General features: G+C 46.7%; 1 protein-coding gene across 2 annotated transcripts in view; it reads right to left on the bottom strand.

Moving 5' to 3' along the window:
* The window catches only part of chrna8 (cholinergic receptor, nicotinic, alpha 8), an 814,590-nt gene that overhangs the window by 561,302 nt on the left and 235,813 nt on the right, over positions 1-17,475 (bottom strand). The window contains exon 3 of one of the 2 annotated variants that reach the window (XM_085993584.1): positions 5,671-5,810. The exons of the other annotated variant lie outside the window; for it this stretch is intronic. Within the exon in view, the coding sequence (XP_085849710.1) occupies positions 5,671-5,810 (140 nt within the window). The remainder of the gene's footprint in view (positions 1-5,670; positions 5,811-17,475) is intronic. 2 annotated transcript variants of the gene reach the window in all.

Below are 17,475 nucleotides of genomic sequence, written 5' to 3'. Positions count from 1 at the left end.
TCCTTAAATCTCATTGGTTAAGGAGATACGCTGTTTGTCCCGTCATTCACCAAGGTCCCAGATGCCTTGTTGCCCTCGCTGCACCGTTATCAGCTCGCACTTCCAGCAACTTGTGGGCAAAAAAGCTTTGAGCTGAAGGATGTAGGAACATGTCTAACAGGGCACGCCATGAGATGCTTTGCTCCAGCAAATTCTGGGCCATTACAGTACGCTCACCATGAATGTCAAACTCTGTTATCATGCTCCAAGGGGCTTAGCTCTGTGTAATTTCACTGCCAGCACCTGAAGCTGTTTTTTAAAATATCACCAATCATCAAAAATCACTGAAATACATTCAACATCCATTCCTCAAGACACACAGACATGCCAACCAGGCTTTTCTGCTAGTGTGCCTGTCAGCTGTTGATTTTCCTCCCATTCATTTTAATGGACAACAAAATTGGGGGTTGGGTGTGGGAGGGGGGAGCTGCTGGTGAGCACACAAACTGAAAACATTCATTCATTGTGGCATTTTTTAAAGTTCCAAATTTATTTAACAACTTGCATTTCTATAGCGCCTTGAATGTAGTAAAACATCGCAAGGCGCTTCACAGAGGTGTAATCAGACAAAAAATGACACTGAGCCAAGGAAGGAGACATAAGGGCAGGTGACCAAATGCTTGGTCAAAGAGGTAGGTTTTAAGCACAGTCTTAAAGGAGGAGAGGGATGTGGAGAGGCGAAGAGGTTTAGGGAGGGAATTCCAGAGCTTAGGGCCGAGTGGTGAAGGCACGGCCGCCAATAGTGGAGGCGAAGGAAATGGGGAATGCACAAGAGGCCAAAGTTGGAGGAACGTAGAGTTCTCGTAGGGTTGTGGGGCTGGAGGGGATTACAGAGATAGGGAAGGACGAGGCCATGGAGGGATTTGAACACAAGGATGAGAATTGTAAAATCGAGGCATTGCTGGACCCGGAGCCAATGTAGGTCAGCGAACACAGGGGTGATAGGGGAACGGGTATTGGTGCGAGTTAGGATACGGGCAGCAGAGTTTTGGATGAGCTCAATTTTACAGTGAAAGCTGGGAGGCCGGCCATGGGAGCATTGGAATAGTTGAGTCTGGAGGTAACAAAAGCATGAATAAGGGTTTCAGCAGCAGCTAGGCTGAGGTAGGGCGCATTTAATTGTGAACACATAATATCGCAATCAAAAGTCAATTATTAACAGAAAAATGTGAGTCAGTGTGAAAACTGAAAATAGTTCTGATGAACCATGTCACCCAAAATGTAAAACCGTCATTCTTTTCTCAACCTGTTTGTCCTTTGTTGCTTTTTATTTCGATTTCCAGTATTGACTGTTTTTCTTTTTATCGACAGAAAATTGTGGCTGCTGTCCTTCTGATAGCATGTACAAAAACTCATAGAATCATCTCTAGATGTGACAGCGGTTATAATTGAGAAGATTTACCTTTGCTCAGTAGAAAGCTTCAGCTGCTGTAACACAACTCATACAGGCCCCCGCTGCCACTTAGTATCGTTTGCATTCCACCCGTACTTCTGCAGATTGCTTTTCTTTATCACCGTTTGAAGCCACTGTTTGATAATGGGTGCTTTAAAAGCTCTTTGCAAAATTAATTGCACTATCCCAGCTGCTGGTCAGATTACTCTCATGTACTTTCATGAACTATGTTTGAGGGTTCAAAAACATCAGTGAAAGAAATTGCTCTAATAATTGGATAGACTTTCTACAAGACCCATTTTCTAAAATATCCTTGAAGCCAACAGCACAGTAATCTTTCACAAACTTGCACAGTGCAATGCGATTTTTGTTTTCTTCTACAATAGGATTGATTGATTTCCCGAATGATTAAGATACATTTAATTAGAAATTCAAATACAGCCCACAGAAACCGTGACTCAAATGTTATGTAGGTGGAGACAATAGTGCCTCACTGACCACTGATATAAGCCAGATTCTGTGCCTCAGTTTATCTTCTGGTTGGAGTAATGAGGCCTTTATTTAAATATTTTAATTATGGCTGATGTTATTCAAGTTGACAGTGCATATCCTGCTGGAACAATGATCGTCCAGAAATGAACACTGTTCCACCATTAATATACAGACTGGAATTACTAAGGTGCAAAAGCAGACTTGACCCTGGCAGATGCTATTTGATAGAGTTAGACTTCTGCTGTACTGAAGACAAGACCCCAGGTGTTCATGAGGGATCTTATTCATTAAGAGAAGGATGCGACTGATAGGAAATGGAATGCTTTTCTACTTTTGATAACCAATGTCAGAATCGAGGTCAGGTATAACACTGGTTAGCTGCAGAGTAAAGTTCCTTCTACTCTGCCTGAACAACATTCGTTAACCCCACCCTCAGAAGAGCACAGCCTACTGCAAAAGTATGAACTTTCATATCTTGCACATCAACCGTCATGGCATCTGTGACAGAGAATGCCAAGAATAGGCTGTTTGTATTGAATCTTTATAAAGTAATTATTTGTCTTCCCCCATGACTCAGTTGGTAAAGCAGCGAACAAATGTGTTAGACAGACTCGGACTGCCCCAGGTCCGATCCTCAAACTATATTAAGTTAGCTGACCGTAAGACATCCGTAAGACAAAGGTCCACTACCAACCTGCCCCCACCACACAGTACTGCCCCCCCCCCCGATTATCAAAATCCACGACGAGGCCTTGGACAACGTGGACCACTTTCCAAGCACATGGTCTACAGAGCAGTAGTGATACCCACCCTCCTGTATGCTTCAGAGACATGCACCATGTACAGCAGGCACCTCAAAGCACTGGAGAGGTACAACCAATGCTGTCTCCGCAAGATCCTGCAAATCCATTGGCAGGATAGGCGCACCAATGTCAGTGTTCTCGATCAGGCCAACATCCCCAGCATCGAAACTTTGACCACGCCCGATCAGCTCTCATGGACGGGCCACATTGTCCACATGCCCGATACGAGACTCCCAAAATAAGTGCTCTACTCGGAGCTCTGACGCAGCAAGTGAGCCCCAGGTAGGCAGAGGAAACGCAAGCGGAAGCCAAGCGCAAACAGCGGAAGGAGCGCAAGTCAACCCAAGCACCCCATCCAGCCGCCCCTTCAACCACCGTCTGCCCCACCTGTGACAGAGACTATAGGTCCCGCATTGGACTCATCAGTCACCTGAGAACTCATTTTTAGTGTGGAAGCAAGTCATCCTCGGTTCCGAGGGACTGCCTAAGAAGAAGTGATTAATTTAGCTGACCTCAGCTGGAGCACAGGCGTGGGCCTCAACCCACATCACCCACACCCCCTCCTTCCCCCCATCCTTGGTTAGGGAGAGGAAAATCAGCCAACGTTCCCGCTTATGATCGTTATCCAGTGGTCTCTATTCTGGTATGGGCATGATCGGGCTTGGTTGTGCTGTGACCACAGTTAAATGGCCTGCTTGCTAATAAAGCTAATACACGGCAAAGAATCAACAGCTACAGGAGAGGAAGAAAGGGATGGAAATCGTTGAGAAAATAGTACGAGAGTAGGAGACAACAGATAGAAAATATTAATGGAATGATGGGCTTGCACCACAGTATTGCTTTGAAATTCAGTTCTTCAAATATTAATGTCTGAATGCTTAATGCATTCTATGGAATTCCTTTTTCCACTATTTTAAGTTGATAACTGGTTTAATATAAAATAAAAGGTTTAGTATCTCAATTAGAGTAGTGGACAATGGAATTTCCTATGAATTATTAAGCATTTGCCAATAATATTTGAAGAGCATAATTTTTAGTGTGAGTACAACAGTGACTACACTTCAAAATTACTTGATTGGCTGTAAAGCCCTTTGGGACATCCTGAGGTCGTGAAAGGCACTACATAAATGCAAGTCTTTCTTTTCTGTCCCTAGAAAAATAATCTCTCCTCACGCCCTCTCAAATTCACTCAGCAACTTCCAACTCCCCATTTTCCAGGGCTTGGCTTCAGCCATAAAAGACATCCTGTATGACTGACCGCTGACCACTACAAGCTCTATCTCTACACCACTTCCCTTGACCCCATAGACACCTCTACGCGGTTGTGGATGAGTCAACATTTTCTCCAACCAAATGTGAGGAAGGGCAGAGCCATTGATTTTGGCTCCCGCCTCAAATGCTTCTCCCTTGCCTTCTTGTTCTTTCTTTCTTTATTTGATTGTGGATGAAATCTCTGCTGAGGCTAATCATGGTCCCACATGCCAACCACACAAGCACATTATCTAACAGGAGTCACTGAATAGCAGTTTGTAGCTGGCAGCCTGGCAAAATGTTCCCTTCCTTAGACCAGTGGTGCTCGCCCTAATGAAATCAGCCAACTCAGTGCAGACTGGGAATAAAACGTGAGATCTTCCTGCTATGTATTGCTCATTACCTCACCACATGGTACATTTAACTATCAAGGTAGCTTAAGGTTAAATTATATTATTATATATAGTGGACATGGATTGTTGAGATAATTGGATAAACCTTGTGTGTGACCTATCACACTTACATCATTTTTTTCCCAGGCCTAACATTACCACTTCCACAGGCTCTGACTCCCAATCTCTGTGCTGCTTTCCACAGCTGTGGGTCCCAGTCTGACTTACATCCACTCAACAGCTTTAAATGGAGAATTGACAGATTGTTCTCAGTAATCCAGCAAAAGCTATTCAGAATCCTTACCTATTACTAAACTGATACCACAGCAAGCACACACTGTTACGAAGATGTGCATTTATACAATATCTTATTGCAGCGGAAATAGGAATTTCTGTCATTATTTTGTTTGATTTTAGATAATTATGGTAAATACAAATTCAAAATGACAGCATTTGTGTCTTTGGGATGTCTGCATGAAATTTCCTCTGTTCTGCAGTTAAATTAATCTGTAGATAGCCAATATATGTGACTGGTTGCATATGATCATGTCTCATCAAATGTGAATGTATGTCTGGCCTAAATGTGTTATAGTTAGGGTTGGAACTGTAACAATCACATCTGATAAGGCAAATGACAAATTGATCTGTTTTAGCAGCTGTTGCTTGAGGGAGGAATGTTGGTTAAGATAAGAAGAGAGCTCTCTGCTCTTCATCCAATAGATCTTCAGCATCTCATTCAAAGGCCAGCATTTCCGACAGTACAGGAAACTTTGTGTTATCTGGAGGCTAAATGTCCGGCAAGCTCGAGCCACCGGCAAAAATCAGGAGCCGTTTTTTTTCTTTTTGTTTCTTTTCGTTGCTTTTTTTTTCCCCAGTCAGGCACTGCAAAGTCTGTAGCTATAGCAACAGCTTCAGCTAGAGACGCTTGCAGCTGCAGCCGACTGTTTAGAAGCTGTTGCTAAGCAACAGTGTTTGTTGTCAGATACGGAGATGAAAACCTCCGTATGCTTCAACATTAGAGCTGGAGTATCCAGCAGTTTTGAGGGAACGGCAACAGCTCAGTCCCGTCGGTGCTGGATAGCACAAAGTTTCCTGTACAATACTCCCTTAGCACTGCTCTGCAGCAGGTGCTAGATTACCTACTCAAGTCCTGCGAGTGGGGCTTGAACCCACAGCATTCTGACGTGGAAGTGAGAGTTCTATCATCTGAGCCAAGCTGACATCCACCATTACTGATGTTAAGCTCAAGAAGACCACAAGTAGTAGTTGCCTATTCAAAGTGTGTTGACTCACGACTCACCACGTCAATTATTTGTATAAAGGTCACCCCGAGCTCAACAACCAGCGGCTGCGAGTCATTCAGTACAGGACGCTCCAAACGATTGTAGCTTTTCATCAAGTCCCTGTAGAGTTTTCTTTGGTATTCACCCTGTTGTGAATCTCAATATAAAACAAAAAGAAAACTGTCAATTTTCATGCATTCATAACCACACCACATAATAGTGAGCAGTGTCTCAGTACACCCAAAGTTATTTCTTATTTCTCTTATTAAAAAAAGTGTGTGTATCTTGGGAAAGTCTTCACTATTTAGAACAAGGTTCTTAAAATATAAAAATGTCAAACGTTGATCAGTTTAAATTATTTATTGCACATTTAGGATCATAACAACATAAAGTAATAAAATCATGTATATTAAATTGTACAAGTCCTATGTGAATTAATATCAACTCATCAATTTTTCCTACACAACTTCATACTTTCTGAGCTGAGTTTCCATAATGGTAGTAATTGGCAGTGCTTTGGTGCGAATGTTTGTTAATTTTTCATGTGATTGTGGCAGTAGCACCATAGACACCAAAGATTTGAGATTGTGCTCTAGTACTGACCAGAGACTTATCACAAATGCTTGAGGAGTAGGGCTTTCACTCTAATATGAACTGGTCTGTCACCCAATTCTCCTCACGTTGTGGTGCTGAGACCGATTTGGGAGTAATTCTGACTTTGGGTGACAGTATAAAATGGTTGATATTGGATCAGATTGTTAGACCTCTCTCCCAATTTTCATTTCCAAAGTCAAAATTACCTCCATCATGTGTGAGGCTTTAAGCAGGCACCATTGCTCTCCTTTTCAACACTGCCATCATCAGCTCTCCACCTCAACCCATCATCTTCTCCAGCTACAGCCATTTTCAACACCCTTTCCTCTCTAAAATGCTCAAATGTGTTGTTGCCACCAATTTCTCCTGCAAAGCCCTGTTCAAATTGCTCCAGTCTGTTTTCCACTCTTTCCTTAGCACTAAAACACCCCTTGCCAAAGTCACACACAATATCCACTGTGATTGTGAGATGGTACATTATCGCTCCTCGACCTCTCTGCAGTGTTTAATATAGTCAACCCCACTATTTCCTCCAATGCCTCTCCTCCAGTATCCAACTCAATGGGACTGCCCTTGCATGGTTCCATCCCTACCTATCTGAATGCAGTCAGTGTAGCTCCAGCAATGACTTCTCTTCCCTCACCTGCACAATCAACTCCAGACTCCCCCCAAGGATCTGTCCATTTCCCCCTCCTCTTCCTGATCTTCAAGATGCCCCTAGGTGACATTATTCGTAGGCAGGGAGCCAGCTTTCACATGTACACTGCTGATGCCCAGCTCCACCTCTCCACCACATCGCTTGACCCCTTGACTGCTGGGTTGCGAAACTGCTTGTCCAACATCAAGTCACAACTTCCTCTACTTCAACACCACAAAAACCGAAGCCATTGTCTTCAACCTCCACCACAAACTCTACTCTGGTCACTGACGTCATCCTTCCTTGGCCACTCCCTCAGGCTGAAGCAAACTGTTGCAATCTTGATGTCTTGTTCGTCCCACATCCTATCCAGCAGCAAAAACATTTACGTTCACCTCCGCAAGGTTTCCCACCTACTCCACTACCTCAGTCACTCTGCTGCTAAAACCATTATATGGCACCTCCAGATTTCATGGGAGGCCGGTAAGGAAAGTGTTAGAATAGTGTGGCAGAACTTTCCTAAGTCCTGTGCCACTGGCACAACATTGGACACAGCAAGTGACTTAATGGAAAACCATGGGCAAAGAACCCTTGATTTTCTGTGGAGTGGGAGGCCCCGCTGGTGGTGTCGGAACCTGAAACATTCTGTCTGACTACTATATTGCTTGCCTTGTTGCCCACCCAGCTTCCAGCTTCAGGAAACTCCAACTTGTCCATAACACTGCTGCAGGTATGGTGGCATAGTGGTTAGGTTACTGGACTAGTAATCTAGTAATGGGACTTTGAACTAATGATCAAACGAGTTCAAATCGCACCACAGTAGCTGTGAAATTTAAATAAATCTGGAATAAAAAGCTGGTATCAGTAATGATGACCATAAAACTGCTGGATTGTTGTAACATAAACCATCTGGTTCACTAAGGTCCCTTAAAAAAATAAATCTACTGGCCTATATGTAACTCCAGACCCACAGCAATGTGGTTGACTCTGAAATGGCCTAGCAAACCATTCAATTGTACCAAACTGCTTCACCACATGGACTGCAGCGGTTCAAGAAGGGGGCTCACTGCCACCTTCTAATGGGCAATAAATGCTGGCCATGCCAGTGATGCCACCATCCCATGAATAAAAAAAAAGATATCTTGTCCCACACAAAGGCCGGAATTTTGCCGGGGTTCAGAGGTGGGTCCGCTGTCAAAATAGAAAAGAATGACAGCGGGTCAGGAACCCGCTTCTATGTCAGTTTCCCAAGTGCCGTGTCTGTCTGCGTTTTACAGACCTGACAACACCAACTTGTATTTATATTGCACCTTTATCATAGTAACATGTCCCAAGGCGCTTTACAGGAGTAATAAAAGACAAAAAAATTTACACTGAGCCACATAAGGAGAAATTAGGGCAGGTGACTAAAAGCTTGGTCAAAGAGGTAGGTTTTCAGGAGCGTCTTAAAGGAGGAAAGAGAGGTAGCGAAGCAGAGAGGTTTAGGCAGAGAATTCCAGAGCTTAGGGCCTAGACAACAGAAGGCATGGTCACCAATGGTTGAGTGATTATAAACAGGGGTGCTCAAGAGGGCAGCATTAGAGGAGTGCAGATAGCAGATATCTCAGGTGGTTGTGGGGCTGGAGGAGATTACAGCGATAGGGAGGGGTGAGGCCATGGATGGATTTGAAAACAAGGATGAGAATTTTGAAATTGAGGCATTGCTTAACCGGGAGCCAATGTAGGTCAGCGAGCACAGGGGTGATGGGTGAACGGGGCTTGGAGCGAGTTAGGACACGGGCAGCCGAGTTTTGGATGACCTCAAGTTTACGTAGGTTAGAATGTGGGAGGCCAGCCAGGAGTGTTTTGGAATAGTCAAGTTTAGAGGTAACAAAGGCATGGATGAGGGTTCCAGCAGCGGATGAGCTGAGGCAAGGGCGGAGACGGGCGATGTTACGGAGGTGGAAATAGGCTGCGGATAGTTTTGCTGTGGATATGTGGTCGGAAGCTCAGTTCAGGGTCAAATAGGACACCAAGGTTGCGAACAGTGTGGTTCAGCCTCAGACAGATGTTAGGGAGAGGGATGGAGTCAGTGGTTAGGGAACGGAGATTGTGGTGGGAATCGAAAACAATGGCTTTGGTCTTCCCAATATTTAACTGGAGAAAATTTCTGCTCATCCAGAACTGAATGTCGGACAAGCAGTCTGACAATTTAGAGACCATGGCGGAGTCAAGAGAAGTGGTAGTGAGGTAGAGCTGGGTGTCGTCAGCGTACATGTGGAAATTGATGCTGTGTTTTTGGATGATGTCGCCAAGGGGCAACATGTAGACGAGAAATAGGGGGGGGCCAAGGATAGATTCTTGGGGGACACCAGCGGTAATGATGTGGGAGCAGAAAGAGAAGCCGGTGGGGTAGGTAGATAAGAATGGAACCAGGCGAGTGCAGTCCCACCCAGCTGGACGACGGTGGAGAGACATTGGAGAAGGATGGAGTGGTCAACTGTGTCAAAGGATGCAGACAGGTCATGAAGGACGAGGAGGGATAGTTTACCTTTGTCACAGTCACAAAGGATGTTATTTGTGACTTTGATGAGAGTCGTTTTGGTACTGTGGCAAGGGCGGAAACATGATTGGAGGGGTTCAAACATGGAATTGCGGGAAAGATGGCACGGATTTGGGAGGCAACAACATGTTCAAGGACTTTGGAGAGGAAAGGGAGGTTGGAGATGGGGTGGTAGTTTGCAAGGACAGAGGGTTCAAGGTTTGGTTTTTTGAAGAGAGGGTATGATGACGGTAGATTTGATGGAGGGGGGGGGCAGTAGAGAGAACCATTAACAATGTCAGCTAACATGGGAGCCAGAAAAGGAAGATGGGTGGTCAGCAGTTTGGTGGGAATAAGGTCGAGGTTGCAGGAAGTGGGTCTCAGCAGTTTGGTGGGAATAGAGTCGAGGTTGCAGGAAGTGGGTCTCAGCAGTTTGGTGGGAATAGGGTTGAGGGAACAGGAAGTGGGTCTCATGGACAAGATGAACGCGGAGAGGTCATGAGGGAAGATTGGAGAGAAACTGGAGAAAGATGTGAGTTCAGGGCTAGGGCAGGGGGGAACATTGAGGAAGTTTGGCCCGGTGGGTTACGGGAAGGAAAGGAAGTGGCAGAGGCAGCTGAACGGATGGTCTCAATCTTAGAGATAAAGAAGTCCATGAGCTCCTCACACTTGTTGTTGGAGGTGAGGGTGGAGGAGACAGGGGAGAGGGGTTTAAGAAGACAGTTAGCAGTAGAGATTAGGAGCTGGGGTTTAACTTTGCACTCCAGAATGATTCTGGAACAGGGAGCAATTTTGGCAGACGAGAGCCGAGCCTGATAATGCTTTATGTGGTCAAACCAGTTGTCCGCCATATTCGTTCAGGTCTGAGTCCCTTGGACTTAAGGGAGCGTAAGCAATGGCTGAGCCAATAAATCGCTGGTAACAATCGCGCCACAGGAGTGCCAGGCAATGACTATTTCCAACAAGCGAGAATCTAACCACCTCCCCTTGTCATGCAATGGCATTACCATCGCCAAATCCCTCACCATCAACATCCTGGGGGTCACCATTGAGCAGAAACTTAACTGGATCAGCCACATAAATACTGTGGCAACAAAAGCAGGTCAGGGGCTAGGTATTCTGTGGCGAGTGTCTCACCTCCTGACTCCCCAAAGACTTTCCACCATCTACAAGGCACAAGTAAGGAGTGTGATGGAATACTCGCCACTTGCCTGGATGAGTGCAGCTCCAACAACACTCAAGAAGCTCGACACCGTCCAGGACAAAGCAGCCCGCTTGATTGGCACCCCATCCACTACCTTAAACATTCATTTCCTCCACCACCGGCGTACCATGTCTGCAGTGTGTACCATCTACAAGGTGCACTGCAGCAACTCGCCAAGACTTCTTCGGCAGCACCTCCCAAACCCATGACCTCCTCCACCTAGAAGGACAAGGGCTGCAGGTGCGTGGGAACACCACCACCTCCAAGTTCCCCTCGAAGTCACACATCATCCTGACTTAGAAGTGTATTGCCGATCCTTCATCGTCACTGGGTCAAAATCCTGGAACTCCCTACCTAACAGCACTGTGGGAGTACCTTCACCACACAGACTGCAGTGGTTCAAGAAGACGGCTCATCACCACCTTCTCAAAGGCAATTAGGGATGGGCAATAAATGCTGGCCTTGCCAGCGACGCCCACATCCCATCAGCGAATAAAAAAAATTGACATAGTTAAGAGCTTGTTAAAAGGTACTTAAACAGCATTATACCATGCACTTACCATTTTTCCAGCTTTTTGACTAGTTTCACAGCGCTTAGGGATCATAAGAGGTAAGTAGGTCGGGCTTTCAATGATTCTCCATTGCTCTGAATAGGTGACAGCTGCAAAAGTGGTATAATAGCTGTTCACTTTCCAATGATAGAAGCTGGAGCCTTCAGGATTTGGAATACACTTTTTAGCTTTATGCAGTATGGAGCAAACTCTCTATCCACTGTCACCTCCGAGGAGCAACCTGTCTCACCCCTGACAGATCGCTTCTGTCATCTCAACTTCAGCTGCCATCTATGCCATCAGTGCCCATTGAAAAAATCTCACCTTGATCCTCAGAATCCCACCACGATCAGCCCCAACACCAACATCACCAGGCACACCAGCAGCACCAACAACAACACCAACCTTCTCCGCAATCACCTGATGCTGCACAGGACACAGGGCATCAGCACCCGACCACATTGCTGCCTGGAAGGCCAAGGATGGCCTCACCATGGCCAGATTTATTTCACTTGACGCAGTACACCCTGGCTGCCACATGGTGCGCCAGGTTGACACCACCCCACACCAACACCATAAAGCATCCCGACAATGCCCAAGCCATTCCTTTCACACTCATCACCATAGCTGGGGGTAACGTTATGTCTCACCATTCACTGCAACTCACTAAGCCACTTCCAAAGGTGCACACAAATGTGTCCAAGAATGCAATGTAACAACAGAAAAATGCTGGAAAAACTCAGCAGGCCAGGCAACATCTGTGGAGAGAGAAATTGAGTCAACGTTTCAGATCGAAACCCTTCATCAGGACTGAAAAAACACAGGAAATGAAACAGATTAAAAGGCCAGTTTGGGGGCTGGGAAATAGGGATGAAAGAACAGAAGAGAAGTGAAGAGACATTAAGAGGTATTCAAAACGAGACGAGATGGTGATCGGAGTAGTGGAGACAAAAGACGGCTCTAGATGAGGTGTGAAATGCGCTGGCAGAATGAGAGACAGCTGCCATGTGGGAGGGAATAAAAGGGGGAAGGGCACAAAACAAAGGTGTGGATAAAAAATATATATAAAAATGTAATAGGGGCCGAGGTTATGATCTGAAATTGTTGAACTCGATATTGAGTCCGGAAGGCTGTAAAGTGCCTAATCGGAAGATGAGGTGCTGTTCCTGGAGCTTATGCTGGGTTTCCATGGAACAATGCAAGAGCCCGAGTACGGTGAGGTCTGAGTGGGAATGGGGCGGTGAATTAAAATGACAGGCGACTGGAAGCTCGGGGTCATCCTTACGGACTGAATGGAGGTGATCTGCAAAGCAGTCACTCAATCTGCGTTCGGTCTCCCCAATGTAGAGGAGACCACATCGTGAGCAGCGAATACAGTATACTAGATTGCAAGAAGTACAAGTAAATCGCTGTTTCACCTGGAAGGGGTGTTTGGGGCCCTGGACAGTGGGAAAGGGGGAGGTATGAGGGCAGGTGTTGCATCTCCTGCGCTTGCACGGGAAGGTGCCGGGCGAAGGGGAAGGGGTGCTGGGGGTGATAGAGGAGTGGACTAGGGTGTCTCTACGGAATGCTGAAAGGGGAGGGGAGGGTAAGATGCGTTTGGTGGTGGGATCACGTTGGAGGTGGCGGAAATGGCGGAGGATGATCCGTTTTATTTGGAGGCTGGTGGGGTGAAAGGTGAGGACAAGGGGAACCCTATCGTGGTTCCAGGAGGGAGGGGCAGGGATGAGGGCAGAAGTGCGGGAAATAGAATGGACATGGTCGAGGGCCGTGTCAACCACGGTAGAGGGGAATCCTCGGTTGAGGAAAAAGGAAGACATGTCGGAAGCACTGGTGTGGACGGTGGCATCGTCGGAGCAGATGCGGCGGAGACAGAGTAACTGGGAGAATGGAATAGAGTCCTTACAGGAGGCAGGGTGGGAGGAAGTGTAATCCAGGTAGCTGTGGGAGTCAGTGGGCTTGTAGTGAATGTTGGTCAATAACCTATCCCCAGAGATGGAGACGGAGAAGTCGAGGAAGGGAAGGGAAGAGTCGGAGATGGACCATGTGAAGGTGAGGGAAGGGTGGAAATTGGAGGCAAAGTGAATGAAATTGTCTAGTTCAGGGCGAGAGCAGGAAACGGCACCGATACAGTCATCAATGTACCAGAAAAAGAGGTGAGGGAGGGGACCCGAGTAGGACTGGAACAAAGAGTGTTCCACATATCCCACGAAAAGGCAGGCATAGCTAGGACCCATGCGGTTACCCATAGCAACACCTTTGATTTGGAGGAAATGACTGAAGTCACAGGAGAAGTTGTTCAATGTGAGAACAAGTTCAGCCAGGCGGAGGAGGGTGGTGGTGGATGGGGACTGGTTGGGCCTCTGTTCAAGGAAGAAGCGGAGCGCCCTCAGGCCATCCTGGTGGGGGATGGAGGGGTAGAGGGATTGTACGTCCATGGTGAAAAGGAGGTTGTTGGGGCCAAGAAAATGGAAACTGTTAAAGTGGTGGAGGGCATCAGAAGATTTGCGGATGTAGGTGGGAAGAGACTGGACAAGGAGAGAAAAGATAGAGTCGAGATAGGAAGAGATAAGTTTCGTGGGGCAAGAACAGGCTGAAACGATGGGTCTACCAGGGCAGTCCTGTTCTTGGGAAGGAGGTAGAAGCGGGCGGTGCGGGGTTGGGGAACTATGAGGTTGGTGGCTGCGGGGGAAAGATCTCCAGAGGAGATGAGGTCAGTGACAGTCTTGGAAACGGTGGTTTGATGTTCGGTAGTGGGGTCATGGTCCAGGTGGAGGTAGGAGAAGGTGTCGGAGAGTTGGCGTTCAGTTTCCGCTAGGTAGAGGTCGGTTCGCCAAACAACAACAGCGCCACCCTTGTCAGCAGGTTTAATGACAATGTGTTGAAAATAAATATTTCAATGTTTGACACCACATCAACAGAAACTTTACATGAACATTGGTGAAAACACCCAAGTGCCCACCCTTGTGTGTTGTTATTTGGTATGATTGGACTAGGATGAGGGTGAGTGTGAGGGATGGCTAGTGAGATGGGGATGTGATAATATAGATAGAGAGGGATGGGTGGAGGTGCAAGTTAAGTTTGTGTAAGGATGTGCAGGAGTAGTCTAGGGCAGGCAGAGTGATGGGGATGTGATGAGTGGCACAGCAGAATGAGGTTGAGTGTGGCTTTGCAGTAACGTTTCGTGATCTGCTGAGATCATTGAAAGGTTTGCGCCACTGCAGCCTGGTCCTCCTGACCATATCCCTGCTTCTGTCCTCCTGTGCAATGTGCAACCAGGCTGCGTTGGTCTCCTGGGGAGGTCGCTTCCACCCATTGGAAGGGAAGAGAACCTCCCTGCATGCTGTGACTCCCTCCATAAGCATATGGAAGGAGTTAGACGAGAAACTGGGTGCAGCTGTGCACCTTTGTGCAGTGCTTGTGCAGTGTTTGCAGCAGCTCAATGCTGTAGAACACTGACAGCACAACTGTCAAAATGAATGTGGACATGGCCCCTTTAAGGAAACCGGCTGATGACACGTCATCAAATGACATCATCAGACCTGCTTCCTTTTAATTGGCCGGGAACCTCGCAGGGCGGGCTTAACAAGCCCAATCAACAGAAAATTCTTCTCACAGAGCGGGATGGAGCAGGGTCGCCGCCCGTCACCTACCTTGGCCACACTTTGCCCGTCTCGGTAGGCGAAATTGCAGCCTCAGGCCCCGATTTTAACTTCCCCTGCCTGGAGGAAACTGGGTTAGGGGTGCCAATTAAAATGAGCAACCTACTCCTTCTGATCCCGCTACCTTCCCGTTATATCCCAATGTTAATCTGCTCTTTTGAGCAGGTGAGCGGGACACCCACAGGAAGGCAGTGGGGTCCATCTTTAAATATGCAGACTGGGTCCAATGATATCGGGGCCCGATCTACAATTTTAGTTGGAGTCCTGAGCGGCGGAGGAGTGACAACTTCTCTGTTAGGCCAGACCTGCCAGGAGGTGGCGCGTGGGCCACAAGAGGCCCAAGCAGGTAAGTAATTAAATTTAATTTTAGGTCTCCTTGTGGGCCAGGAGGGGCAGGAGGAGAGTCCTGAGCCTCCCTTGCCCTGGGCTCCTCCCCACCACCCCCTTGGTCGCATCCAGAGACCCCTCATCATTAACCTGGAAACAGCCTTCTTCTATCGTATTTCTGTTCCCGCCCACTGACCAGGGAGTGGATCTGGCCGGGTTTGAGAGGGCCGCCGAGAAAATTGATGGAAGGAATTGGGGTCTGGCCATTAAAATCGGCCGGGTCTTCACATCCCCCGGACTCACTGGATTCGCTGCTTGCCTTCGGGCTCGCGCGTACTGTACCTGCCCTCTGTTTAAAATCTGGGTGGGGGGTTGAGTGGAAGCACTCCTGCTCCTCCTGGCCCACAAGCAGTGCGGTACAAAACATTTACCTTCTTGTGATGGCAGCTCCTGTTTACTGCAGGGTTTCCCGAGCCCTGGGAAACACACGCGGCAACTGTTAAATTTAAATCCGGCTCCCAATTGCACCGTGGGAGACGGATTTCAATGTGTTCATGAAGTGTCCCGTCCACTCGAATGCCTCGAAAATCGGCGCCGAGAAAATGGCAATGGGCGGGTACGTGGCGGGTCGGGGACGCATTTTTAACCCCTCTCTGACCTTCTCCCACTCGTCATTGGGGGGGGTGCGGGGAAGGGGGGCTTTAATATCGGGGCCAATGTACCTAAATCATCAATGGCTCACTAAACAGTGCAGATAAAAAGGAACATAAAGGACATCCCTGATGCATCTACTGACAGAGGTCAAAGTTACAGATCAAAGCTGGAGGAATTGCTCCCGTTCACGACCATCATAGATCTCAGACTATGCTTAGACAGAAAATGAAGCACTGAATTTATTTTTTAAGCTATTTAATGAAGATTATTATTTTACTGAACATTGAAGGTATTAAAAGTCTCTTGCATCAATTAGCAATGACTCGTTAAAAGATTCCATTATCAATTTTTGTTAAAACTTTAAAAAGCTTACACAAGTTTTAACGTTGAAACATGAAAGTGATATAAAGTCACACATCACTTCAAATCATGGTTTATACGTTAGGACCCGACCCATGTAATATTTAAAGGGGAAGTACTTTCAGAATAAAATATTCGCTCAACTCTCTAATTTTGGCCATCCATTAGGCTTCAACAACCGAGACAGCTATTCCCTTCACGAAGCTCTGCCAGTTCAACCCAGTTCAGCTTTCCGCTGATATCCCAAGCAGTTCCTAAGGCATAATTCACTGGGTTATGCGTCCATATGTGCCTCAATTAATCTCCATTCATCAGGAGCTCTCCTTGACACCTAAAAGTTATCTAACAAACTACAGAATATTCAACTATTCCCACATCGCCATGATTCAATGCTGGCTGACTGCTTTGCTGCAACATTAACCATCTGTCAGTGTCATTCTGTAACTGACTGAAGGGTTATTCTTCCCCAGGCTAAGCGCCTATACTCTAATTGGCACCTGCCCCTTGATGACGTAGTTGTGATTGGGACTATTAAGTGTGGAATTGTTGGCATAAACACACCTCTTTCAATATGTGGCGCAATGTATCGCAATTGACTGGAGCAATGTTGTGGGTTATTAGATCAATAAGGAGAAAGCTTATTCTAGTTCCGAATGTGAAGTGACATAGAAACGTAGAAATTACAGTGCAGAAGGAAATCATTCAGGCTGTCCTAGGTGCTATCTGTTCTGCACTGACATCACTTCCCTAACATTTGAAAATGCTTCATAGGGATTTCTTCTGGTCAATATTTCTAACAAAATCATAATGCACTCAAAATTAATGTGCTTATAATTTCACTATAAATCCTGGCCAGAGGAAATCTTCGTTGATGCATTTGTAATCTCGCTACACATAGCAATTCTTCCTTCGTATGTTTTGGGGTCTGGTACTCTTCGGGGGAGCGCAGTATTGCGGAGGAAACCTGGCGAGGCTGAGGAAGAAGAGGTCCTGTCAAATTTATATATTTTTACTTCCATTTCCCGCCCAGCAGTCAGTTAAATTGACAAGTCGGTCGGCTGCTGGGTGGGAAAAGCAGCAGCAGGAGGCCACAGCCAGGGACCCAAGGGCCAATTCTGGTCGGGGAGGGGTACTGAATAGATACTCTGGGCTGGATTTTGTCAGTGTGGGCGGGCTGGGGCGTGTCAGGTGGAAATCGTGTCAGAACCCCGACTCCTAATTGAAGTGTTGAAAAAGTGGGATTTTCCCCTAATTGGCCAATTGATTTCCTGCGTGTGGGAACCCCTGGCCCAATGAATCTTTTCATACAGAA

This window comes from Somniosus microcephalus, chromosome 1 (assembly GCF_052327205.1).
Source record: "Somniosus microcephalus isolate GS21.2 chromosome 1, FLI_Smic_1.0, whole genome shotgun sequence".
Lineage (NCBI taxonomy): Eukaryota > Metazoa > Chordata > Chondrichthyes > Squaliformes > Somniosidae > Somniosus > Somniosus microcephalus.
This window is presented reverse-complemented; position numbering and strand designations above follow the sequence as displayed.